This window comes from Schistocerca nitens, chromosome 9 (assembly GCF_023898315.1).
Source record: "Schistocerca nitens isolate TAMUIC-IGC-003100 chromosome 9, iqSchNite1.1, whole genome shotgun sequence".
Classification (NCBI taxonomy): Eukaryota; Metazoa; Arthropoda; class Insecta; order Orthoptera; family Acrididae; genus Schistocerca; species Schistocerca nitens.
This window is the reverse complement of record NC_064622.1, coordinates 5,200,395-5,225,864: the sequence shown is the minus strand read 5'-3', so window position 1 is coordinate 5,225,864 and position 25,470 is coordinate 5,200,395. Positions and strand designations below refer to the sequence as shown.

At 45.3% G+C, this 25,470-nt stretch overlaps 1 protein-coding gene across 39 annotated transcripts in view; it reads left to right on the top strand.

Annotated features, from left to right (window-relative positions):
• The window catches only part of LOC126203575 (mucin-2-like), a 366,840-nt gene that overhangs the window by 200,821 nt on the left and 140,549 nt on the right, over nt 1–25,470 (top strand). Inside the window, exons 10-19 of one of the 39 annotated variants that reach the window (XM_049937903.1) lie at nt 18,684–18,872; nt 18,951–19,091; nt 19,170–19,358; nt 19,437–19,577; nt 19,656–19,796; nt 19,875–19,937; nt 20,157–20,234; nt 20,313–20,525; nt 20,603–20,743; nt 20,822–20,980. The exons of 1 other annotated variant lie outside the window; for it this stretch is intronic. In XM_049937903.1, the coding sequence (XP_049793860.1) occupies nt 18,684–18,872; nt 18,951–19,091; nt 19,170–19,358; nt 19,437–19,577; nt 19,656–19,796; nt 19,875–19,937; nt 20,157–20,234; nt 20,313–20,525; nt 20,603–20,743; nt 20,822–20,980 (1,455 nt within the window). Of the gene's footprint in view, nt 1–18,683; nt 18,873–18,950; nt 19,092–19,169; nt 19,359–19,436; nt 19,578–19,655; nt 19,797–19,874; nt 20,016–20,093; nt 20,235–20,312; nt 20,526–20,602; nt 20,744–20,821; nt 20,981–25,470 lie in introns of all 39 variants that reach the window. 37 more of the 39 variants (XM_049937901.1, XM_049937906.1, XM_049937910.1 and 34 more) reach the window with 37 other exon arrangements.

The window sequence follows — 25,470 nt, the reverse complement described above, 5'->3', positions numbered from 1 at the left end:
AGTTAATAGCAGACGAGAAGACCTTATAAAGAAAGACCCAGTTTACCTAATATTAGGTTTTGTTCGCTACACTTCGAACAAAACCAGTTCATGAACGCAGACAATAACACACTCGTATGGAATGCAGTACCCACACAGTTTGACATTCCAAATAAGCCACCTCAGCTGACGATGAAGAGGAAACTGCCACAAAGATTCGACAGTCATTCTAAAGCTATAAAACAGTCCTATGACACAGAAGCAGCCAGTTCAACTCTCCATGTATCAGTGCCAGACTCGTGTGAATCATCAACACAGACCTGCTTTTACGATGAAGTGGTTAGATTAGTGCAGCTGTTCGTGTCTTACAAAAGCGTGTGAAGTGTCAGAATGTGCAGATCGCTAGACTTCGAGCGAAACTATTGTGGGACAAGGAAAATGCCTATAGACAGATTGTTTGAAAATTATTCAAATATTTGGTTTTTCGTGAAATGTAATGTAATCAGCTCATTATAATGTTTTCAGTATATTTCTCCCGCTATTTGGCAGTTGCTTGTCCCACTTAGAATAATATAAAGATGAAGGTCGTACCTGTGGCGACAATGACAAACACAGTAGGTCTACAGAACGAAAAGCGAGCTGTCGATCGCTTTTGCATGTAGAGGTACATGTCTGTGCTTCTTACATGTGAATCTGTGTGTTTATATTCTTTTGATATCAACATGGTAAGCTGCAATTCTGTCCAATGTCACAAGTGTTTCTTCACGAATGTGTTATAGCTTGCCACTCTATTCATGGTTTTTGTCCATACTTGCGCTTATTTTAGAATCATTTTTAGAAACATATATGCCTTCTGATACTACACAAACTCTTGGAGGCAAGAAAATAACTCGAATAATTTGGAAATTACGTAGGAAATGGATGCAAACAAACATTATGCTTACGACGCGTCTGACGTTCACCTTACCTGCCGCTTGGAGCGCTAATGTCGCTCCATCTCTCAAACGGCAACAACTTTCACAGCAGTGAGTGTCGCGACTGTTATGTTAGACCGTGCTACCGGTAACAAATCCAGCAGCCCACCTCTGTATTGCTTCGATGCCCTCATTTAATCTGACCTGGTGTGGATCCCAAACACTCAAACAGTACTCAACAATGGGTCGCACTAGTGTCTTATACGCAGCCTCCTTTACAGGTGAGCCACACTTGCCTAAAAATTCTCTTAATAAACCGAATACGACCAATCGCCTTCCCTACTCCAATCCTTACATGCTCATTCCATTTCATACTGCTTTGCAGCGTTGCGCTTTAACATTTAACCGACCTCACTGTATCAAACAAAAAATTAATAATACTCTATTCGAACATTATGGGTTCGTTTTTCCAACTCATCTGTATTAATTTACATTTTTCTACATTTAGGGCTAGCTGTCATTCGTCACACCAACTAGAAATTTAGTCTCAGTAATCTTGCTTCCTCCAATAGTTACTGAAAGACGACACCTTCCCATACACCAAAGCATCAGCGGCAAACAGTAGCAGACTGTTACTCACCTTGTCCTCCAAATCATTTACATGTGTAGACTATAACAGCTGCCCTATCACAGTTCCTTGATACACTCGTGACGATACCCTAGTTACTCACATACATGAAAACTTATTACGTGTGCTTGTAACTTTGTTAATATCGTTAGAGTGGCACTGTGTCAAATGCTTTTCGGAAATCTAGCAATATCGAATCTGCCTGTTGCCTTCATCCACGGTTTGCAGGCTCTCATGTGAGATAAGGGCAAGCTGAGTTTAGCACGTGCGATATTTTCTAACACCGTGCTGATTTCTAGTTAGAAGCTTTCGCCTCTTAAGGAAATTTATTATGTTCGAACTAAGACTATGTTCAAGGATTCTACAGCAAACCCATGTTAGACATTGGTCTGTAATGTTGTGGGTCTGTTCTTTTGCCCTTCATATATACAGGAGTCACTTGGCTCTTTTTTCCAGTCGCTTGGGACTTTGCGCTGCGCGAGAGATAAAAGCAAGTTAAGTAAGGGGCCGACGCTGTAGAGCAGTGCCTGTAAAAAGGAACAGGGACTCTACCCAGGCCTGGCGAATTATTTCCTTTCAGTCTTTCAGCTGCTTCTCTACACCAGCGATCATCGTTACTGTGTCTTCCACACGGAAGTCTGAGCAATGGTCAAACGAGGGCTACAAAACTCAAACTGAATTTGGTCTGGGCGGAGTTATCGGCATAGTGAGTCGATGGCGGAGGCGCCTCTGATCATCGCATGCGATGAAACACGAGTTCATCGCTTCGAATAGCAAACAAAATGGCAGTCCACGGCCTGGCGCCACACAGCCTCTCCTCCGAAGAAAAAGTTCAAAGCCGCAACTTCAGCCGATTAAGTCATGGCGACGGTCTTATGGGACTCTGAAGGTGTTACTCTGTTTTGTTCCGCCCTCATGGTGCAGCGATCAACTATGAGGTGTACTGTGCTACCCTCAGAAAACTGAGGATACGACTTCAGCGTGTTCGTCGCTACGAAAATGCAAACCAATTTCTCTTTCTGCATGGCGACGCTAGATATCACACAAGTTGCGCACAAGAGATGAGCTCACAAAACTTGCTTCTAATGTCCTCATCCATCTTACAGCCCAGCTCTCGCATCTTTCAACCCCGTCTGTTGGGCCAATGAAGGGCGCACTCCACGGGAAGCACGGTTATGGGGGGGTTACTGATGCAGCCAGACGTCGACCGGTAGAGTCGTACCGTGTGGGCATGCAAGCCCTCCCATAAAGGTGGCGTCAGGACGCCGCATTGAACGGAGATTATGTTGCAAAGTTGGGTTTTGAAGTCAAAAGAGTAGGGAATAATATGGTGTATTGTAACCCCGAATATAATCAACCTCCTTTCAAAAAAATGTGTTGCATTACATACTGAACGCCCCTCGTAATTTCAAGAAGTTTTATGTAATCGCCGTGAGTGACTGTTATGTTGCAAAAGAATGGTTCAAATGGCCCTGAGCACTATGGGACTTAACTTCTGAGGTCGTCAGTCCCCTAGAACTTAGAACTACTTAAACCTAACTAACCTAAGGACATCACACACATCCATGCCCGAGGCAGGATTCGAACCTGCGACGTAGCGGTCGCGCGGTTCCAGACTGAAGCGCCTAGAGCGCTCGGCCACACCGGCCGGCTATGTTGCATCAGAACCAATTTTCATTTCGTAGAATTCAGGTGATGGCAAACAAAACGTTAACATCTGAAATCCTCAGTTTGGAATATATCGATTGTCGCTATCGATCTGTGTTTTAAGAAAATAGCGGTGAGTTCAATAGAATTATATCACTCACTGAAGGCAAATCCCAGAAACTCCTCCTGCGGGTCCGGGGATTAGAATAGGCCCGTGGTATTCCTGCCTGTCGTAAGAGGCGACTAAAAGGAGTCCCTCCCCCTCAAGGGGGTACTTCGCGCCTGCGTCCGGAGACGGACGGTTCCACGACCTCTATCTGCGGTCATTTCGGTTTTTCACTTATTCTCGTTTCTTCCTTCCTTTGGTTGGTTCCTTTCTTTGCTCTTCTCCATCTCACTGTCTTCCTTACTCTTTCCCTTGCCTTCTTCTCCTTGCCTTCTTCTCCTTGCCTTCTTCTCCTTGCCTTCTTCTCCTTGCCTTCTCTGGTCTCCGCCTCGGCGTTTCTGTCCTCTATCTCTCCCTCTCTCTCTTCTTTTTCCTCTTCTTCCTTCCTCCCTGTGCGCGCCTGAAGGCCGACCCACGCGTTCGCACGCGTAGCCGGTGACGGGGTAACGCGTAATTCCCCGCCCTGGGTAGACAAGTAAGGCACGCACGTACCCCCTGGTAAAGGCCAGGCCCAGGGAGGGTTATTGCCTTGAGCTGATACCTTCTGACCATGCCGATTGGTCCCTCCGTCTGTTTCTCGGGAGGTGTGACCTGAGGTGTAAACATTCACCTAAGGCGGGAGTGCCCTCTGAGAGGGTCCCCACGAGGAAGGAGCGCGCCATCGCAGACGCTGGCAATCATGGGGGATTCTTCCGCAATGGATTTCACTCCATCTCTCTCGACTTCTGCCCAAAAACGGAAACGTGACCAGCTACCAGTGACAAAAGTACTACCGCCTGCCCCACAGTTCCTCGTCGTTTCTCGATCTGAGGACGGAAAGGATTTTTCCTCTGTCAACCCTTTCGTTATCCAGAAGGGCGTCGATGCCATAGCCGGATCTGTCAAATCTTGTACCAGGTTGCGTAATGGTACCTTGTTACTAGAAACTGAGAGCGCCTTTCAGGCACAAAAACTGCTTCGAGCCACACTCCTGTACACGTTCCCTGTCCGGGTGGAGGCTCACCACACTTTGAATTCGTCTCATGGTGTGGTATATACTCGATCACTCGACGGATTGACTGACGAGGAGATTCAGTCTTTCCTCGCTGAGCAGGGCGTGACGGCTGTCCATAGGGTCATGAAAAAGGTCAACAATGACCTTGTACCGACCCGGACACTTTTCTTGACCTTTGATAGTGTTCAGCTGCCGTCGCGTATCAAAGCGGGCTACGAGGTTATTTCTGTTCGCCCCTATGTCCCGACACCTACGCGCTGCTACCAGTGTCAGCGTTTTAATCACACTCGCCAATCTTGTTCCAATGCGGCTAAATGTGTCACTTGTGGCAGGGATGCCCATGAGGGTGACTGTCCACCTCCGTCTCCTCGTTGTGTGAACTGTCAGGTTGACCATGCAGCGTCCTCCCGCGACTGTCCCATCTACAAGGAAGAACGCTGTATCCAAGAAATTTGGGTCAAAGAGAAAGTGTCCACCTCGGCTGCTCGCAAGCTATTTGCTAGTAGGAAGCCCACGCTGCTCCCAGCGGGAAAATACAGTACTGTCCTCGCCTCTCCTCGGACTACCAGGGAGGTGGCGACGCAGACATGCGATCTGACCTTCAGCACCATGGTCGTCCGTTCGGCCAGTGCTAAGATCGCGCGGTCGACGTCTCCTCTTCCTCCCGTCGCCCCTCCAACTCAAGCACCTTCATCAGCTTCTGCCAAGACGAAGACCCAGAAGTCAGATGCACAGGCCTTCAAGAAGGAACCGTCCCGTGCAGACTTCCTACGTACCTCAACCTCCCAGCCGTCGACCAGTACTTCCACTAAAAGACCTTCCAAGAAGGCTCATAGGAAGCACAGTTCTCCTTCTCCGCCACGGCGCATTTCTTCTCCTGCGCCACCCAGCGGTTGCCGCCCCAGGCCGTCATCCGTTTCGCCTGGCCGCACCGCTGGTAGCCGAACATCTGGCCGTCCATCGGCAGAGGAAGCTCCTCCTCCCGGCCATCTTAACGAGATGGCCGATGAACCTATAGAACCAATGGACGATGACTGTCCGCCTACTGATAGCGGCGGCAGAACTCGCTCGAAGCCAGGCCCTCAGCGGCCTTCGAGGTGACCCCTTCTTTCATCTTCCTTTTCTTCTCACGATGGCACTTATTCACTGGAATGTTCGCAGCATTCGCTCCAACCGAGAGGACTTGAAGTTGCTGCTCCGCTTGCACCGTCCGCTCGTCGTAGCCCTCCAGGAAACGAAGCTACGCCCATGCGATCACATTGCCTTGGCACACTACGCCTCTGTGCGTTTTGACCTACCCCCTGTGGTAGGTATTCCGTCTCATGGAGGGGTTATGTTGCTGGTCCGGGATGATATTTACTACGATCCCATCACATTGCACACCGGCCTGCAGGCAGTTGCCGTCCGAATTACTCTCCCCACTTTTACATTTTCTATTTGTACCGTTTACACGCCATCGTCGTCTGCCGTTACCAGGGCAGACATGATGCAACTTATTGCTCAGCTACCTGCACCATTTTTGTTAACTGGAGACTTCAATGCCCACCATCCCCTTTGGGGCTCTCCAGCATCCTGCCCGAGGGGCTCCCTGTTAGCAGACCTTTTCAACCAGCTCAATCTTGTCTGCCTCAATACTGGCGCCCCTACTTTTCTTTCGGACACATTTCACACCTATTCCCATTTAGACCTCTCTATATGTACTACCCAACTTGCACGCCGGTTTGAGTGGTATGCACTTTCTGATACATATTCGAGCGACCACTTCCCGTGTGTTACCCATCTCCTGCAGCATACCCCCTCTCCGTGCTCATCTAGTTGGAACATCTCCAAAGCAGACTGGGGGCTCTTCTCTTCCAGGGCGACCTTTCAGGATCAAACCTTCACAAGCTGCGATAGTCAGGTCGCACACCTCACGGAAGTCATTCTCACTGCTGCTGAATCATCCATCCCTCACACTCTGTCTTCTCCACGTCGCGTACCGGTCCCCTGGTGGATCGCAGCATGTAGAGACGCTTTACGTGCTCGTCGACGTGCTTTACGCACCTTTAAACGCCACCCTACAGTGGCGAATTGTATCACTTATAAACGATTACGTGCACAGTGCCGTCGTATTATTAAAGAAAGCAAGAAAGCCAGCTGGGCTGCTTTCACAAGCACCTTCAACAGTTTTACTCCTTCTTCTGTTGTCTGGGGTAGCCTGCGCCGGCTATCTGGCACTAAGGTCCACTCACCAGTTTCTGGCTTGACGGTCGCGAATGACGTCCTTGTAGCCCCTGAGGATGTCTCCAAAGCCTTCGGCCGCTTTTTCGCCGAGGTTTCGAGCTCCGCTCATTACCACCCTGCCTTCCTCCCCCGAAAACAGGCAGAGGTGGCTAGGCCACCAAACTTCCGCTCCTCGAATCGTGAAAGTTATAATGCCCCATTCACCATGCGGGAACTCGAAAATGCACTTGCCCGGTCACGGTCCCCCGCTCCAGGGCCTGATTCTGTTCATATTCAGATGCTGAAGAACCTTTCTCCTGCGGGTAAAGGTTTCCTTCTTCGTACTTATAATCGCATCTGGATTCAGGGACATGTTCCCGCATGCTGGCGCGAGTCTATTGTTGTACCGATTCCTAAGCCGGGGAAGGACAAGCACTTGCCTTCCAGTTATCGACCCATCTCGCTTACCAGCTGTGTCTGTAAGGTGATGGAGCGAATGGTTAACTCTCGTTTGGTTTGGCTGCTCGAATCTCGACGCCTACTTACCAATGTACAATGTGGATTTCGTAGGCGCCGCTCTGCTGTTGACCATCTGGTTACCTTGTCGACCTTCATTATGAATAACTTCTTGCGGAAGCGCCCGACCGCGGCTGTGTTCTTTGATTTGGAGAAGGCTTACGACACCTGTTGGAGGGCGGGCATTCTCCGCACCATGCATACATGGGGCCTTCGCGGTCGCCTCCCTCTTTTTATTCGTTCCTTTTTAATGGATCGACAGTTCAGGGTATGTGTGGGTTCTGTCCTGCCGGACACCTTTCGCCAGGAGAATGGGGTGCCACAGGGCTCAGTTTTGAGCGTCGCTCTCTTCGCCATAGCGATCAATCCAATAATGGATTGCCTCCCAGCTGATGTATCAGGCTCCCTTTTCGTGGACGATTTTACCATCTACTGCAGCGCGCAGCGTACATGTTTCCTGGAGCGTTGTCTTCAGCGTTCTCTTGGCCAACTTTACTCCTGGAGTGTCGCCAATGGCTTCCGTTTTTCTGCCGAGAAGACGGTCTGTATTAACTTCTGGCGCTACAAAGAGTTTCTCCCACCGTCCTCACGACTCGGTCCCGTTGCTCTCCCATTCGTGGAGACAACAAAATTTTTAGGTCTTACATTTGACAGGAAACTTAGCTGGTCTCCACATGTGTCTTATTTGGCTGCCCGTTGTACCCGTTCTCTAAATGTCCTTCGTGTTCTCAGTGGTATGTCGTGGGGAGCGGATCGAACCGTCCTACTTCGCCTATATCGGTCGATCGTCCGCTCAAAGCTGGATTATGGGAGCTTCGTATACTCCTCTGCACGGCCGTCCATCTTACGCCGCCTCAACTCCATACAACATCGGGGTTTACGTCTTGCGATCGGAGCATTTTATACTAGTCCCGTCGAGAGTCTTCATGTTGAAGCCGGTGAATTGCCACTGCCCTACCGGCGCGATATACTGCTTTGTAGGTATGCCTGTCGGCTACTGTCAATGCCCGACCAGCCGTCTTATCGTTCCTTTTTTGACGACTCTCTCGATCGTCAGTACGGGTTGTATGTCTCTGGAGTTCGCTTTCGTCGCCTCCTTCAACACCTTGATTTTTCACTCCCTGCAACCTTTAGAGTGGGCGAGAGCCAAACGCCACCTTGGCTCCAGGCTCAGGTTCGCGTTCACCTTGACCTCAGCTCGCTCCCAAAGGAGGTTACCCCCGGTTCGGTCTACCACTCCCGTTTTGTCGAACTTCGTTCGAAGTTCGTTGATATGACCTTCATTTATACAGATGGCTCTAAGACCAATGACGGGGTCGGTTGTTCTTTTATTGTCGGGGCACAAAGTTTCAAATACCGGCTCCATGGCCATTGTTCGGTCTTCAGAGCTGAGCTCTTTGCCCTCTACCAGGCCGTGCCGCCACCGACATTCTGCTTATGTCATCTGCTCTGATTCCCTGAGCGCCATCCAGAGCCTCAGTGATCCGTATCCGGTTCACCCTTTTATGCACCGGATCCAACGCTCTCTTCAGCAGCTGGTGGACGACGGTTCTCCGGTTCGCTTCATGTGGGTTCCTGGCCATGTCGGTATCCCTGGGAACGAAGCTGCAGATGCCGCGGCCAAGGCTGCGGTCCTCCAGCTTCGGACAGCTTCTTGTTGTGTCCCTTCATGGGATTGTAGCAAGGTCATTTGTCGGCGCATTTTATCGCTGTGGCATGCCGATTGGGCTGCCCTTAGGGACAACAAGCTTCGGGCCTTGAAACCTCTTCCCGCGGCTTCGACGTCCTCCTCACGCCCCTCTCGGCGGGAGGAGGTAGTTTTGGCCCGGTTGCGAATTGGACACTGCCGGTTCAGCCATCGCCATCTGCTGACGGCTGCGCCGGCGCCGTTCTGCCCATGTGGGCAATTGCTGACGGTCCGCCACATTTTAACGTCCTGTCCGGATTTTACTACACTGCGTCTTGATCTTGGCCTGCCATGTACTCTCGATGCCATTTTAGCGGATGACCCAGGAGCAGCTGCTCGCGTTCTTCGTTTTATCAACTTGACCAACCTGTCTAAGGACATTTGATTATGCTGTTTTTTTAATCCTATGCCTGTCGATCTTTTATCGTGTTTTCCTTTTTAGTTGCTGTTTTAAACTTGTGTCTCGCGGTGCATTCCTAACGTAGTCTGGGCGCTAATGACCGTTGAAGTTGTGCGCCCTAAAACCACAAAAAAAAAAAAATCCCAGAAACGGCTGATTTCCTTCCCGAACCTGAGTTTGTCTCTAGTGCTCTTGTCGTCGACGGGCCGTTAAATCCTAATTTCCTTCCATGCATATACTGTCCCCCCCCCCTCCACTCCCCCCACCGCCCGTGGTCGGGGTGGGAAACACACTTGCCTCTGAAATAAACGACCTTCATTCCAGATTTCCCATTGCTCACTTCCGTTGTTGCTCTACCTTATTAAGAACGCCTCTGCGGCGTCTTTTCTAGCTCATTCGAATTGCTGTCAACAAATGAGGACTCATAGGGCTGAACAGACGTCATGTAGAAATAAGTGTCCTACTGTTGCATCTTGTACACTAATCCAGGAGTCATCCAAACTCATCTGGTGATTGTGAGAATGATGGAGTGTTTGCTGGATAGCGGTACACATTCCTGTTGCTCGAGAAGATCGTCGTTTCCTTCTACAAATACATCTGATGTCGGGCTGCTTCTTATACTTGTCTTTCTCCGTTTTGTGCCACCAGATTTGGTGTTTACTCGCAGCGACGGGTAGTTTCAACTCTTTTGTACTCGCCTTGCCGGTGTCCTTCAGTCAAGAGACAGTTATTTTGAGAAAACAGAAAGATATTTATCTGCATAAATAGCTCCTGTAGTACCCAACAGTATTCAGTGATGCAGAAAGTTTCATCGGTAAAAGAATTCACTTTCTATTTAACATATTGTATTGTAGATCCGCTAATAAGCCCGCCCGGCTAGCCGCGCGGTATAATTCGCTGATTCCCGAGCAGGAAAGCGTGCCGGTCCCCGGCATGAATCCTCTCGGCGGATTAGTGTCGAGGTCCGGTGTGTCGGCCAGCCTGTGGATGGTTTTTAAGGCGGTTTTCCATCTTCCTCGGTGAATTGCGGGCTGGTTCCCCTTGTTCCGCCTCAGTTACACTACGTCGGCGGTTGTTGCGCAAACACTATCTCCACGTAGGCATACACCATAATTACTCTATCACGTTCCGGTGGGGGGGACCACTGAGGGCTAAGGCGGAGCGATGCCTCTCGGTCGTTTCTAGGTCCCCAGTTCAGTACGCATACACAGATCCAGTAATACATGTAGACATATTTCAAGATTACGGTAGTTTTATGCAGGGTGAATCACCTAAAACTTGCACCGCAAATATTGTGGAAATGGAAACAGCTACGATGTGCTCTTTTCACAGAATGGATAGGTAGTCAGGGGCTCGTACTTTTAGCCAATAAACAGATTGTAATAATTCTTAGAAAGCTCATTTTTGTGCAGGCACACACCTTTTTAAATGGAACAATGCGTATTGACAGTAGCAAGCTCAAGATACGGTGAATTTGAATGTCAGTGGTGTTAGTTGCAGAATTCTATTGTAAGTCGTTTACGAGATATCGTATTCTGAAACGATTCCACACTGACGATTGTTTTTGCCATTCAACTTGCGTAGCTGCTAGGTACGATGCTATTGTGTTTGCTTACAGTGTGCTTGTGTGGTCCTTGAGTCCGTTGCGACTTCTTAGTCTGTCAGCGTGTGGCAGTCCAAGCAGTAAGTTGTGAGTGGACGATGGAATTCACGAAGGCAGAAGAAGGCGACATGTTCAGGGTCTACAGAGGGTGTAGGAGGAACGCAGTTCGTTGTTATGCAGTGTATGCGGCAACGTATCCAAATAGACACCAATCATCTCGACAATTATTTATCAACTTCCTCAACCAGTTGCGTGAAAGCAGTACTGTAACACCTTAACAACGTAACAGAAGGAAACAAGTGACGACAGAAGAGGGGGTAATAAACGTTTTTTGCTGCTGTTGCAGTTGATCCGCACGGTAGCTACCATGCAATCGCACAAAGAAGTGGCAAGAGTCAGGCAAGTGTCCTACGCATTCCCCGTTGACACACGTTCCATCCACATCACATCTCTGATCATCAAGAACTGCATGGAAACGATTAGGAGAATAGTGTTAACTTCTGTACGTGAGCATTAAGACAGGATACACCAGAGGTTTAATGTATCTTGTTTAGTGATGAGAGGACGTTTATCAATGGTGGTCAGGTAAACAGCCGAGAAATACACTGGTGGTCTCTTGACAATCCTCGTTGTCGTCGTCAGGTGGAACGTCAGCATCCATGGAGAATAAACGAGTAGTGTGGGATAGTGAATCATCAGCTGATTCGCCCGTTCTTCGTAGACGGAACACTGAACGCGCACAAATATCGCAGCCACATAACAGACCGTATTCCACGGAGACGTTCGTTTGTAAACTAGGAGGAACCTCTGGTACCAACATGATGGCTGTCCAGCACACAGTGCACCAAGTGCTACAGCTTGTCTTCACGAATTGTTTCCAAATCATTGGACTGGACGCAAAGGATCTTCACCTCGTCCGGCCCATTCCCAGGACATTTTTCTCTGGGGAAAGCTGGGAGATGCTGCCTACAAAGACATACCAACTGCAGCCGATGATATCCTACGACGTATTATTAAGCACGCTCGGACATCTGCGCTGAAATGTTGGCACGACTGCGGCAGTCACTCTGTACCACACTGGAAGCGCGTGTTGCCGCTGCGGGTGGTCAGTCTGAACACAATCTGTGGGGGTCAGTTGTCTCGTTACTGGTCAGTGCTACCACAGGTATTGTACAAGCCTTCCACAGTATGATACCTCGGAAATGACTCGCAATCCTGCAACAAACACCGACACTCTAATTTACCCTACTATTAGTTTCTTAATGTCCATAGACATTGTTACATTTAAAAAAGTGTATATTCGTACAAAAAATACTTTTTCTAAGTATAATTACAATCTGTTTATTGGCTAACAATGCGAGCCCCTGACTGGGAGACAAAAAAGATCTGGACGTTTCAAAAATATTTTATTTTATTTTCTTCGTTTTAGTGAATATAGGTATTTTGCTTGTTTAAGGAAACGCTCTGCAAATCTGTCTCTCATTCCAAACAATGATTGTCCTCCTCTGCCTTGGTATGTAACCCATTCACTGTTCGCCACAGAACAGGAGGAAGCATCTCAGGGGTTCTTTTGGTCGTGAACTGCGCCGTAAAGTCAGGATCAGAGTTGTCCGTAAGGAAGTGTGAATATACAAGGCGTCCCAAGAAAAACACGGACAAGCCTTACAGACAGGTTTCTCACACTCAAACAAGAAAAAAAAAGTCTACTAAACATGAACTCTAAAATGCACACTTTAAGAGCTATGAGCACTTGTTCATCTTCTATTCATTGAAGAAGATCTCTTCAACTGCAAGGACTTTGCTTTCCACATTTTTGTGAGGAGGTAGTATGGAGCAAACCAAGAAAAAAGTCTAGTAAAAATAGTGTCTAAAATGCATACTTTCTGCTGAACAAGCGCTCGTAGCCTGTAAGGTACGCATTTTAGAGTTCCTGTTTACTAGACCTTTTCTCTTGTTTTGATTGATACTATCTCTTCCAAAAACATGGAAAGCAAAGAGATTAAGTAGAAGAGATGTATTTTATAGTATCGAAGATGAACAATTTCTCATAGCTCTTTCGGTATGCATTTTAGATCCCATGTTTACTCGACATTTTTGTCTTGTTTTGGTGTAAGAAACATGTCCCTAAAGCTTGTCGGTGTGTTTCCTTGTGTTTTTGGTGGGGGGGGGGGACACTATTTTTTTCGATCAGGAGCTGTTTCTCCAGATCATTGCCGGCATGAAAGAACAAGAACAAATTGAACATGCATTCGAAGACGAAAAAAATAACCGTATCTCGTGTAGTTTCGTTGCAAAGAAAGGCAGACAGAAGATGAGGATGTTCTGTTAATGAAGATGCTTAATTCAAGTGCACAGCAAAGGAAATTACGCGAGTGGCAAGAAGTACAAGACGAACACAAAATGCTTTTATTGTCTGTACTGAACCCACAAGTATTCTCAATACAACAGATGCGGGAGAGTTATTTTAAGAAATAAGACGTGTAAGCAAATGAAATATTTGTAGTATAAAATTTGCGTTAATTATAAAGTGCTTTTGATGTAAAAACTGAAAAATCACTTCTATGTATACATTACAGTTACAACCAAAACTGTAAGAAAAGCACTGCAAACAACTACCTTAATGTAATAAATCGTTTATTTCGCAGTCGTCAGTGAAGCAAAGAAAGAGCCACTTCCTTTTCTGCATTATCTTTAGAGCTGCCGGGGCATCCCAGCGCGGTAGGGCCCTTAACGCACGTGACATGAATCCAGTTGCTTCGTTAAAGTTCCAGAACCAACTAGGAACAAACGTGCAAGTCAGCTACACTGGTAAACAGACTACATTTACAATAATACCCGAGTGTGCGACTAACTGGAGTTTGAATGGCTTTGAACCACTAGCAGCGCAAAAGTCGTACATCCCCAACATATTGTGGTATCTCGTGAAAGCCGACCTCGTGAGCACAGCGAACCCTATGTGGTCCTGAAGTTTATACGTATTGCCACAACTGCAGGAGGAGGAAGACCAGGGAGTTTGGTTCTTTAGTGTCTCTAAGCTTCCAACGAAGAGGAAGAGCAGTTTAGAGACAAACAAATGAAAAATTGCTGTCTGGATCGAAGAAAAGGACAAAAACTAGAAAATAATATTTAGTAGTACGGTACTCTGCCTTAAGGCAGGTCTTGTCGTGGGTTGAGCCTCTCCCACTTTTGTCTGTCCATAACCAGTCTTTTCATTTCTGAATATTTGTCTCCTTTAATATTGTCCAGCCTTTGATATCTTCTTTTTCCTCTTCCCCTTCTTCCCTCCACCATTCCTTTTATTCCTTCCTTCAATAAACAGTCCCTCCTCAAACAATGTCCAATACAGTTCCGTTTTCTCTTTCTAATAACTTTCAGCACGTTTCTTTCTTCTCCAACTCTTCTTAACACTTCTTCATTCCTTAATCGGTCTTCCCATTCCACTTTTTCCATCCTTCGTATCCACATCTCTAGTGCCTCCAGTCGTCTTTCATCTTCCTTCCTCAATGTCCAGGTCTCCACACCATATAGTGCAACGCTGCAGATGTAACATTTGGCAAGTCTTTTCCTCAGATCTTTGTTTAGTGGTCCACAAATAAATTTCTGTTTCCTTTTGAATCCTTCTTTGGCCATTGCAGTTCTTTTCCTAATTTCTGTTGAGTAATACATATCATCCATTGTTACACTTCCCAAGTAACTGAAGTTATTCACTTGCTCTATTTCCTCTCCCCCTATTTTCATACGGCATTTTCTCCCCTTTCCTCCAATTATCATACTTTTCGTTTTCTTCTTGTTAATCTTCATTCCATATTATTCTAATTTTGTGTTTAGATCATCTAACATTTGTTCCATTTCTCTTGCACTCTCTGCCATCACAACCGTGTCGTCTGCAAATCTTATGCACTCCACTCTCCGACCCCCTATACAAGCTCCTCTCCTTCCATCAAAACTTTCACTACTAATTTCCTCCAGACATGTATACTGAACAGTGTTGGTGATAAACAACAACCTTACCTTACACCTCTTCCCAGTTTAATTTCTTCACTCATCACACCTCCTATTCTAACTCTTGCTCTCTGGTTCAAATATAAATTTCTAATTAGCCGTCTATCCCTCCAGTCAACTCCATGTTTCCTTAGGATTTCCATCAGTTTGTTCCATTTGACACAGTCAAAAGCCTTTTCAAGATCAATGAACACAACGTACACCTTCCTTTTGTTCTCCATGTACCTCTCCCCTATCACTCTCAGTAGCCAAATGGCATCTCTAGTTCACACTCCTCGCCTGAAACCAAATTGTTCATCCCCTATTACGCAATTCAGCTTTCGATATATCCTTCTATTGAGCCGCCTCAGCAAAACTTTGGCTGCATGCGATATCAGGCTCACTGTTCCATGTTCCTCACACTTTTTGCTGTTCTTTTTCTTTTCCCTAGGTATTCAGAAGTCCTCTGGCCATTTTCCTGTAATGTATATTTGATTTGCACAATTCAATCAACTCCCTTTTCCCTTCTCTCTCTAATGACTTTAACTGTTCCGCAGGAATCTCATCAATTCACATTGTCTTTCCTTTTTCATCTCCTTCATAGATTCTTCAATCTCACCAATTAGTATTGCATTTCCTTTGTCATCATCTGCAACTTTATCTTCTTCTTCTATCCCAAGGTCTTCATCACGTCTGCTGTCTGCAGCGTATAGCCATTCTATATATTCTTCCCATCTTCTCATTATTTCTTGGGATTCACTCACCATTTTACCGTCTGCTGCCTCTACTTCCGTTAGTCCATTGTTGTTTCTCTTTCCCTGAAAGTCAAAAAATGGTTCAAATGGCTCTGAGCACTATGGGACTCAACTGCTGTGGTCATAGGTCCCCTAGAACTTAGAACTACTTAAACCTAACTAACCTAAGGACATCACACACATCCATGCCCGAGGCAGGATTAGAACCTGCGACCGTAGCAGTCGCACGGTTCCGGACTGCGCGCCTAGAACCGCGAGACCACCGCGGCCGGCCCTGAAAGTCAAATCCATAGCTTCTTTGTACATTAAATCCTATTTTCCTTCTTTCTCTAATTTCTCTATCTTGTCACACTTTCTGTCAGCCATTTCTCCTTTGCTTTTTCTGTCTTCCTTCTTAATTCATTATTTAACCTCCTGTAGTTGCGCTTCCCTTCTTCTGTGTTTACAGTTTTCCATTTCCTGTGATCATCCAACTTGGTTATCATATCTGGTGTTACCCATTCTCTCTTTACTTTTTCCTCTCCTTGACCCCAAGCATTTCCTTAGCTGCCTTTTTGATCCAATTTTTAAAACGATCCCATCTTCCTTCTGTGCATTCCGCTTCCTGTCCTTGCATCATGATTTCACAATATGCATTCTCTAATTTTTCACAATTGTCTTTGTCTTTCAGTTTCTCAAAGCTAATGTGCTCTCTCTTCTGTCCTTTCCAGGTTTCTTTCAATTTAACTAGAACCTCAGCTACCACTAATATATGATCTGAATAATTATATGCCCCTGGATACCTTTTGACACTCTTCAGGCAATTTCGGTATCTTTGTTGTATCATTATATAATCAATTTGATATCTTTTGTTGTCAAATCGAGATATCCAAGTCGTCTTTTGTGGTTAAAAAATAGAATATTTCCAACTACCACGAAATTTTCATTGCAGTATTCCAACAATCTTTGCCCTCTCTCATTTCTTTCTCCCAGTCCAAATTTTCCCAGAGCTTTTCCTTCTGGTCCTTCACCAACTACTGCATTCTAATCACCCATTATAACAATACATGCATTTCTTTTCTCTGTCTCTGCTAAGTTTTCTATAGTCTCATAACATTGATCTGCGTGATTGCTTGTTGGCATATAGACCTGGATGATAACTTTCATTTTCCCTTTCAGTCTCATTACCATTATTCTTCCACTAACATATTCAATCTACATAACCTTGCCCTTCAGTCTTTTACCTATCAAAATTCCAACCCGATACATTCCATTTTTATCTCCACCTGAATAGTACAACCGGAAGTCGTCACTTTCTAGTGCTCCACAACCACCCCATCTCACCTCACACATTCTGAGTACATCCAATTTGCTTCTTGTCATTTCATGTTTGGCGTTTTCTAATTTCCCTTCATGGAGAAGGGTTAAGACATTCCAAGTCCCAATCCTCAATAAGTCTTCCTTCTTCTTCTTCTTCTTCCTTCCTTTTCCATTTGCCCTAATCTCTGTAGTCCTCGTTGTATTCCCCTCCCAGAGATCCGATTGAGGGGAAGCTTTACCTCCAGAATATTGTACAAAGAGGTCCATCCCATGAACGTCTAGGGAACTAATTCGAGTGGTGGTATCCCGTTGCTTTCCACTGTGCTCCACATCCTGTCGGCTCGCTGACCCAGTTTCCCACTGGGGTTGGTTACCCAACCTTCCACTGGGTTGCTCAGTGTAACGGGGGCACCACGTGTAGGTAGCATTGTGGAGAATTGAGGTGAGTGAGCCTAAGAGAACTCTCTTGTTGAATTCTTGTACTCGCATCTCACCCCATTTTTAGCCACAGGCGCAAGGTTGTAGCAGTAACAATAACGAAATTTGAAGTCTACCTTACGATGCTCCATTATTAATGTTATTATTTTAAGATTTTACTATCATCAGAAATCATTGACATATGACGTAGAATGCGTGCCATGCCCACTAGCTTCGCTGACCACAACATGTTGCATATTCAGAACTTTCGATACAGTCAGCTGGTGAAACTGTGTTCAGAGAAGATAGTGGGCATGGCAGGCATTCTACATCATATGTCAATGATTTATAAAGGCAGTAAAATCTTAAAATGATTGCATTAATAATGGAGCATCGTAAGAGTAGCGACACTTCGTGCTAGGTAGACTTCAAATTTCGTTATTGTTTCTGAACATTTAAATATCATTTTCTAATTTTTGTACCTTTTCTTCGATTCAGACAGCAATTCTCCATTTGTTTGTCTCTAAATTGCTCTTTCTCTTTGTTATAAGCTTCGAGATAGTAAAGAACCAGACTCTCTTGTGGTCTTCCCTGCAGTTGTGGCCAACATCATTAGCTACCCTAAAAATATGTTTACCAATTGGCTCTTCTGACTGTACAGAATAACCAGTGAACTGTCGGCCATGATGACGACTCCTCAAAAAAATGGCTCTGAGCACTATGGGACTCAACTGCTGAGGTCATTAGTCCCCTAGAACTTAGAACTAGTTAAACCGAACTAACCTAAGGACATCACAAACATCCATGCCCGAGGCAGGATTCGAACCTGCGACCGTAGCGGTCTTGCGGTTCCAGACTGCAGCGCCTTTAACCGCACGGCCACTTCGGCCGGCGACGACTCCTCAGTTCACAGGTTCTCCAACTGACTGCTCACAATGTCCAGTGATAGTGTGTCCGCCCACTTCCCCGAACACAGATCCAGCAACTGACTCTACTGATTGTCCAGAATGTCCAACTACGTGTTCAACCTGCCCATCGACTTGTCCTCACACAGGTTTGCCACATGACTCTATCAAATGTCCAGAAAGTCAAATGACATGTAGCCCATGGTTATCAGCTTCTTATTTCATAGGTTCTACAACTGACTGTTCACTATGTCTGACGACAGAGTGTTCACTAACTTCTACAACTGACTGTTCGCAATGTCTGATGACAGAGTGTCTGATAACTTCCACAACTGACTCTTCACAATGTCCAACAACAGAGTGTACAATAACGTCTACAACTAACTGTTCACAATGTCCAACATCAGGGTGTCCACTTACTTCTCCTAACACAGATTCACCAACTAATGCTACTGAATGTCCAGACTGTCCAGCTACATGTCCTACTAGACCACCGACTTGTACTGACACAGGTTTGCCACACGACACTACTGAATATCCAGAACATCCAGTGACATGTAGCCCATGCTCATCAGCTCCTTATTTCACAGGTTCTCCAACTGACTGCTCACAATGTCCGACGACAGAGTGTCCATTAACTACTACAGCAGACTGCCCACAATGTCCGACGACAGAGTGTCCACTAACTTCTCCTAACACAGATTCACCAACTGACACGACTGAATGTCCAGAATGTCCAACTACATGTCCAACCAGCCCACCGACTTCTCCTGACACAGGTTTGCCACCTGACACTACTGAGTATACAGAATGTCCAGTGACATGTAGCCCATGCTCACCAGCTTCTTATTTCACAGGTTCTGCAACTGACTGTTCACAATGTCCGACGACAGAGTGTCCACTAACTTCTCCTAACACTGGGTCACCAACTGAGTGTACTGAATGTCCAGAATGTCCAATTACATGTCCAACCAGCCCATCGACTTATCCTGACACAGGTTTGCCAGCTGACTCTACTGAATGTCGAGAATGCCCAGTGACATGTAGCCCATGCTCATCATTAACTTATTTCACAGGTTCTACTACTGACTGTTCTCAATGTATGACGACAGAGTGTCCAGTAACTTCTACAACTGACTGTTCACAATGTCCAACGACAGAGTGTCCACTAACTTCTCCTAACACAGGTTCACCAACTGACGCTACTGAATGTCCAGAATGTCCAACTACATGCCCATCCATCTCAACGACTTTGCCTGACACAGGTTTGCCATCTGACTCTATTGCATGTCCAGAACGACCAATGAAATGTACCCCTTGCTCATCATCCCCTTATTTCACAGGTTCTACAACTGACTGTTCACAATGTCCGACGACAGAATGTCCGCCAACTTCTCCTAACACAGGTTCACCAACTGACACTACTGAATGTCCAGAATGTCCAACTACATGCCCATCCATCTCAACGACTTGGCCTGACACAGGTTTGCCATCTGACTCTATTGTATGTCCAGAACGACCAATGACATGTAGACCATGCTCATCATCCCCTTATTTCACAGGTTCTACAACTGACTGTTCACAATGTCCGACGACAGAGTGTCCGCCAACTTCTCCTAATACAGGATCACCATCTGAGTGTACTGAATGTCCAGAATGTCCAACTATATGTCCAACCTGCCCATCGACTTGTCCTGACACAGGTTTGCCATCTGACTCTATTGATTGTCCAGAACGACCAATGAAATGTACCCCTTGCTCATCATCCCCTTATTTCACAGGTTCTACAACTGACTGTTCACAATGTCCGACGACAGAATGTCCGCCAACTTCTCCTAACACAGGTTCACCACCTGACGCTACTGAATGTCCAGAATGTCCAACTACATGTCCATCCATCTCAACGACTTGGCCTGACACAGGTTTGCCATCTGACTCTATTGAATGTCCAGAACGACCAATGAAATGTACCCCTTGCTCATCATCCCCTTATTTCACAGGTTCTACAACTGACTGTTCACAATGTCCGGCGACAGAATGTCCGCCAACTTCTCCTAACACAGGTTCACCAACTGACGCTACTGAATGTCCAGAATGTCCAACTACATGTCCATCCATCTCAACCACTTGGCCTGACACAGGTTTGCCATCTGACTCTATTGTATGTCCAGAACGACCAATGACATGTAGACCAAGCTCATCATCTCCTTATTTCACAGGTTCTACAACTGACTGTTCACAATGTCCAACGACAGAGTGTCCGCCAACCTCTCCTAACACATGTTCACCATCTAACGCTACTGAATGTCCAGAATGTCCAACGACAGAGTGTCCGCCAACTTCTCCTAACACAGGTTCACCAACTGACGCTACTGAATGTCCAGAATGTCCAACTACATGTCCATCCATCTCAACGACTGGGCCTGACACAGGTTTGTCATCTGTCTCTGTTGTGTGTCCAGAAAGACCAAGACGTGTAGACCATGCTCATCATCTCCTTATTTCACAGGTTCTACAACTGACTGTTCACAATGTCCGACGACAGAATGTCCGCCAACTTCTCCTAACACAGGTTCACCAACTGACGCTACTGAATGTCCAGAATGTCCAACTACATGTCCATCCATCTCAACGACTTGTCCTGACACAGGTTTGCCATCTGACTCTATTGTATGTCCAGAACGACCAATGACATGTAGCCTACGCTCATCATCTCCTTATTTCACAGGTTCTACAACTGATTGTTCACAATGTCCGACGACAGAGTGTCCGCCAACTTCTCCTAACACAGCTTCACCATCTGACAGTAGTGAATGCCCACAATGTCCAACGACATGTACAACATGCGAGCCTTGTACCACTGCAGAGCCAACTTCTACCACACCAGGTAAGGTAGCTGAAAACAGTTTGGGTACTCTCTCTGACAAGTGAATATGCATGCAACTGACAATTTGCAGGTCGCAAAGCAAAGACTGTGTTGACATTCCACTGAAAGCCTGGTACAAAATATTGTTCATGACTGCTTCAGTAACTGAAAACTTGACCTTACTACAAAAGAAATTTTGCAATACTTCTTCTTAGTTGTGTGATTTCATTGTTACTACTACACTCGTCGTAAATTATTGAAGTAGATATCTGAATTAGTCTAAATAATGAAACAGAAATCTATGTTACCTAAAAAAATCATTAAAACATTTATATAGCCTGATTATGGATATTTACCCGTTGTTCAAAAACACAAAACATCTCATTTCTTTTATAATATTGGATGTGTATCTCAGGCAAACCAGGACAAAGTTATGATTCGGCACTAGTACACAATATTATTCTGAAATATAGGCTATGGCCAGATTGCTTGTAAATCTTTTTATTGTTTACCAGTTTCGACTCATCTGTGATGTCATCATCAGATCTGAAAGTTTAATAAACGAAAATTCTATGTCAAGGTGGCTAATAATGACATGATCTGACTTAAAAAAAAAATTTTACATTACTGAACTATTAGAAAATACCTTGTAGTGCAATAAAGAAGTTCATGATCTTTGCGCATATGGATGTTACATAGTGATGATGTAGCAACGTTCTACAGCAAAAGGAAGCAAGGTACATCAGTATGTCAAACATAAAATACCACAAATGGAAAATATACATCATGTCGTGCTGGTGTTCTAGCGCACTCGTTCAGTTAACACTACAATGGCGACCGAGATAGTTCGATATTTATACAGATAAGTCCGTATACAGCCGCTTACATTACTCGACAATCGACTTGTACTCGAATACATGTCGAACTATATGTTCCACAATATAGATTCTTTGTTCACTCCAATCTCATTAAAGTTACCTCTGACAGAATTGCACCGAATTATTTTGACTCTGTCGAGAAGCTCTTGAGTGGACATGCTCTTTTGTAGATTCCAAGCACTGCATCATTTGCATGTATTATTTCTATTTTATTTTACTCGTAGTGAATGTATTTACGTAACTGTTTTTAATTCTTAGGTGTGGTATGGCCGTCTACCGCGATGTGTCTACTGCCGGGTCTACATTGAACTAAATCTCGAGTACTGTAATAAGCATAAACATTGAGCACCACATCATTTGCACATAGGTCTTCTCAGTCGTGTATCAGGAAGTTCTTACATAAGCAATATTGAAATTTTTTACCGTATCAGATATGATTTCTGGATGTACCTTGTGCCTATTTAAACTAAAACCTGAATATGTAAAGGTTTTGTTTAAATTACCGCTACCAGTCACAAACTTTGTCAACTTTTGTATTACTTATTTATTTAGCGACATGTTTCGAGGGAATACCTTATCTTCAGATTAAATGGCATTACAAAAAGAACTTTACAATAAGGTCTTACAAATGTTACATAGTCTATTCGTAAATGCTGTGTTCATCCTGTCGTAAGAGGCGATGTCACTTTGGAAGCTGGACTGATGTTTGCACGAAAATGTTTTGTAACGGTCACTCACTTTGTTCTTCTGGTGTGGCAGTCTCGTTGTGATGCGTTGAGGTATTTCCATTTCTGTGGCTCTCTTGGCTTTCTTGGTCGCTGTTCATAAATTGTCACTAACAAAGCAGTAACTTGAAAACACGATCACAAACAGTTCTGTAGTGCAGTGGACAAGATGGCGGTCGAAATACAGCTGGGTTCGATTTGACTATCGATTTGTCGATCTATGTGGTGTCAGATGTTTACATAAATATTTATTTTAATGAATAGTTTATATCACGATGTGTTCAATAATATTGCAACAGGTGCTCAATCTCTAATGTATTTCGTCAACCAACACCTGTAATACGATATCAAGACATGCAGAAGACATGTAAACATCTGACAGCACATAGATCGACAAACCGACAGTCAAATCGAACCCAGCTGTATTTCGACCGCCATCTTGCCCACTGCACTACAGAACTGTTTGTGATCGTGTTTCCAAGTTACTGCTATACTAGTGACAATTTGTGAACAGTGACCAAGAAAGCCAAGAGCGCCACGGTAATGGAAACACCGCAATGCATCACAACGAGACTGCCACGCCAGAAGAACAAAGTGAGCGTCCGTTAAAAAACATTTTCGTGCAAACACCAGTCCTGCTTCGAAAGCGACATCGCCTCTTACTGAGTTTTCTCTTCTTCCACAGGAAGAACACAGCATTTACGAAAAGACTATATAACATCAGTATAACCTTATTGTAAAGTTCTTTTTGTAATGCCATTTAGTCTGAAGATAAGGTATTCCCTCGAAACATGTCGCTAAATAAATAATACAAAAGTTGACAAAGTTTGTGACTGGTAGCGGTAATTTTTTTTAAAAAAACTTTACATATTTCTTGAGACAGTCACAGTCGAAAAATAGTTAAAATGACTTCAAATTCTCTAAAACTTGAATACTACAACAGATACAAACCTTGAGCTCCGTATGATATCTACACCTCAGACTCCACAACACATATCAATGTGTTTGTGAGTGAGCATGTAGTATACAAGAAATTGCGATGATCCCTTTTTGTAAGCCTTACACATCCCCTTATGTAGACTTTGACAACTGCAACATTTGTATGTAGGATTTTAAAAATTTATTTTTTGTCATGTATTATAAAGTAATAATGTAAACATTGTAATTCATTATTATAGCACGTTTGACTTCTTTATATGTGTTCACTTGCTATCATGCTGGCAAACACTGCATCATTCGCATATAGGACCCTCATAGTTCATTTATAGATCATTAACGAACATTTGCATTACAGTACTATTTCATGTCTGACTTCTTAATTTATCTACAGTTGGGCCTGTTATTAACTAACCCTCGAGTACTGTAATTAACACAAACCTCGAGAACCAAATCATACTTTGAGTTAGATTTCTGTGACATTTTTATTAGTCTTTTATTGAATGTGAACATGTACAGTAGACGAATGCAGCATCATTGCTGTCATGTCAACCTATTGGTTGTGCATCGCATTATTCTGAGTTTATTTATTAAATAGCACCCTTTTGCATAGACCTTGAACATCACATCAGTTGCCTGTATGGTTTTTTTTGTAGTTTATTTTGTGTGGTGTGATGATTACTTTTATCTAAACCTAACAGTCTGTCATAGAATGATTATGTAAGAGGAGTCGTGTTCATTGCCGTATCGTACAGACACATCTGGGAACAAAAATAAGTACACCTTAAAAGACAACGTCAATCTGATACGATGACGGTATAATGCCACTTGGGGGGATAGTGGATGTACTGGTAATGGCTTCAGCGTCGTCCACCAACAGATAGTGTAGCGGCATAGCTACAAGAGCGCCATACGTGTCTACCCTTTAATAGGGAAAGCTCACAGTCAAAAGGCTCCGTGTGGTGCAGACGTGTGGAGCAAGCAGACAACAATGCCACAGAGACACACTCGGGCCTTCTACAGCCAACTGAGCGAGTCTCAAAGCGGTCGCCAGACTGTGGCCTTCCGAGTCGTGAGATGGTCCTTTCGGAGAACTGCCACACAAGTTCGACGGGCTGCGTCAATTGTGCAACGATGTGGGTGTTACTGGTCATGTGAACATTGTCACATCCGTAGACGAGGTTCAGGACGTCCACACAGCACAGACGTCCACCAGAATCGTCGGACAGTAAGGAGAGCAGCTGCAGATTGTACAGCTACCACAGCGCAGATAAGACGGTTTGTAAGCCCAGATGCGTCAACACGAGCTGTTGCGAACCGGTTGATAGCAGTGGGACTGCAGGCATACACGCCTCTAGCCCACCTGCCATTCGCGCCACATCGTCGACGTGCAGAGCTCTACCGGTGCCGTCACAGGATCACTTGGGAGATGGAATGGCGTGCCGTGGTCTTCAGCGACAAAAGCAGACACAGCCTGTGCGAACGAAGCAGAACTGGTGAGCGCTGTCTCCTAGAGTGCGTTCGTCCAACACACACTGGCCCGCCCCAGGCCTTATGGCCCGCGGTGCGATAAACGGCAACTCTCGTTCACTTTTGGTGTTTCTGGAGGAGACGCTAACCAGCACTCTGTGCCTGCGAAGTGTTGACAGACTCGTTCTTTTGCCATTCTTGCAACAGGAAGGAGATGTGTTGTTCCTTCAGGATAATGCTCGCCCACCCTCTGCCTGTGAAACTCGGCGCACTCTGCAAGACGTGCAGTAACTTCCCTGTCCAGCGCGATCTCCGAACTTACTCCCTATCGAGCACTTGTGGGATATGATGGGACGGGAAGTGACTCGCACAACTCGTCACCTGACAATGTGAACAGGTCGAGCAGGTGTGAGATGACGTATCCCAGGACAGTATTCGCCATCTGCACGTTCGACTGGACGCCAGACTCTGGGCCTGCATTGCCGCCTGTGGAAGCCACATC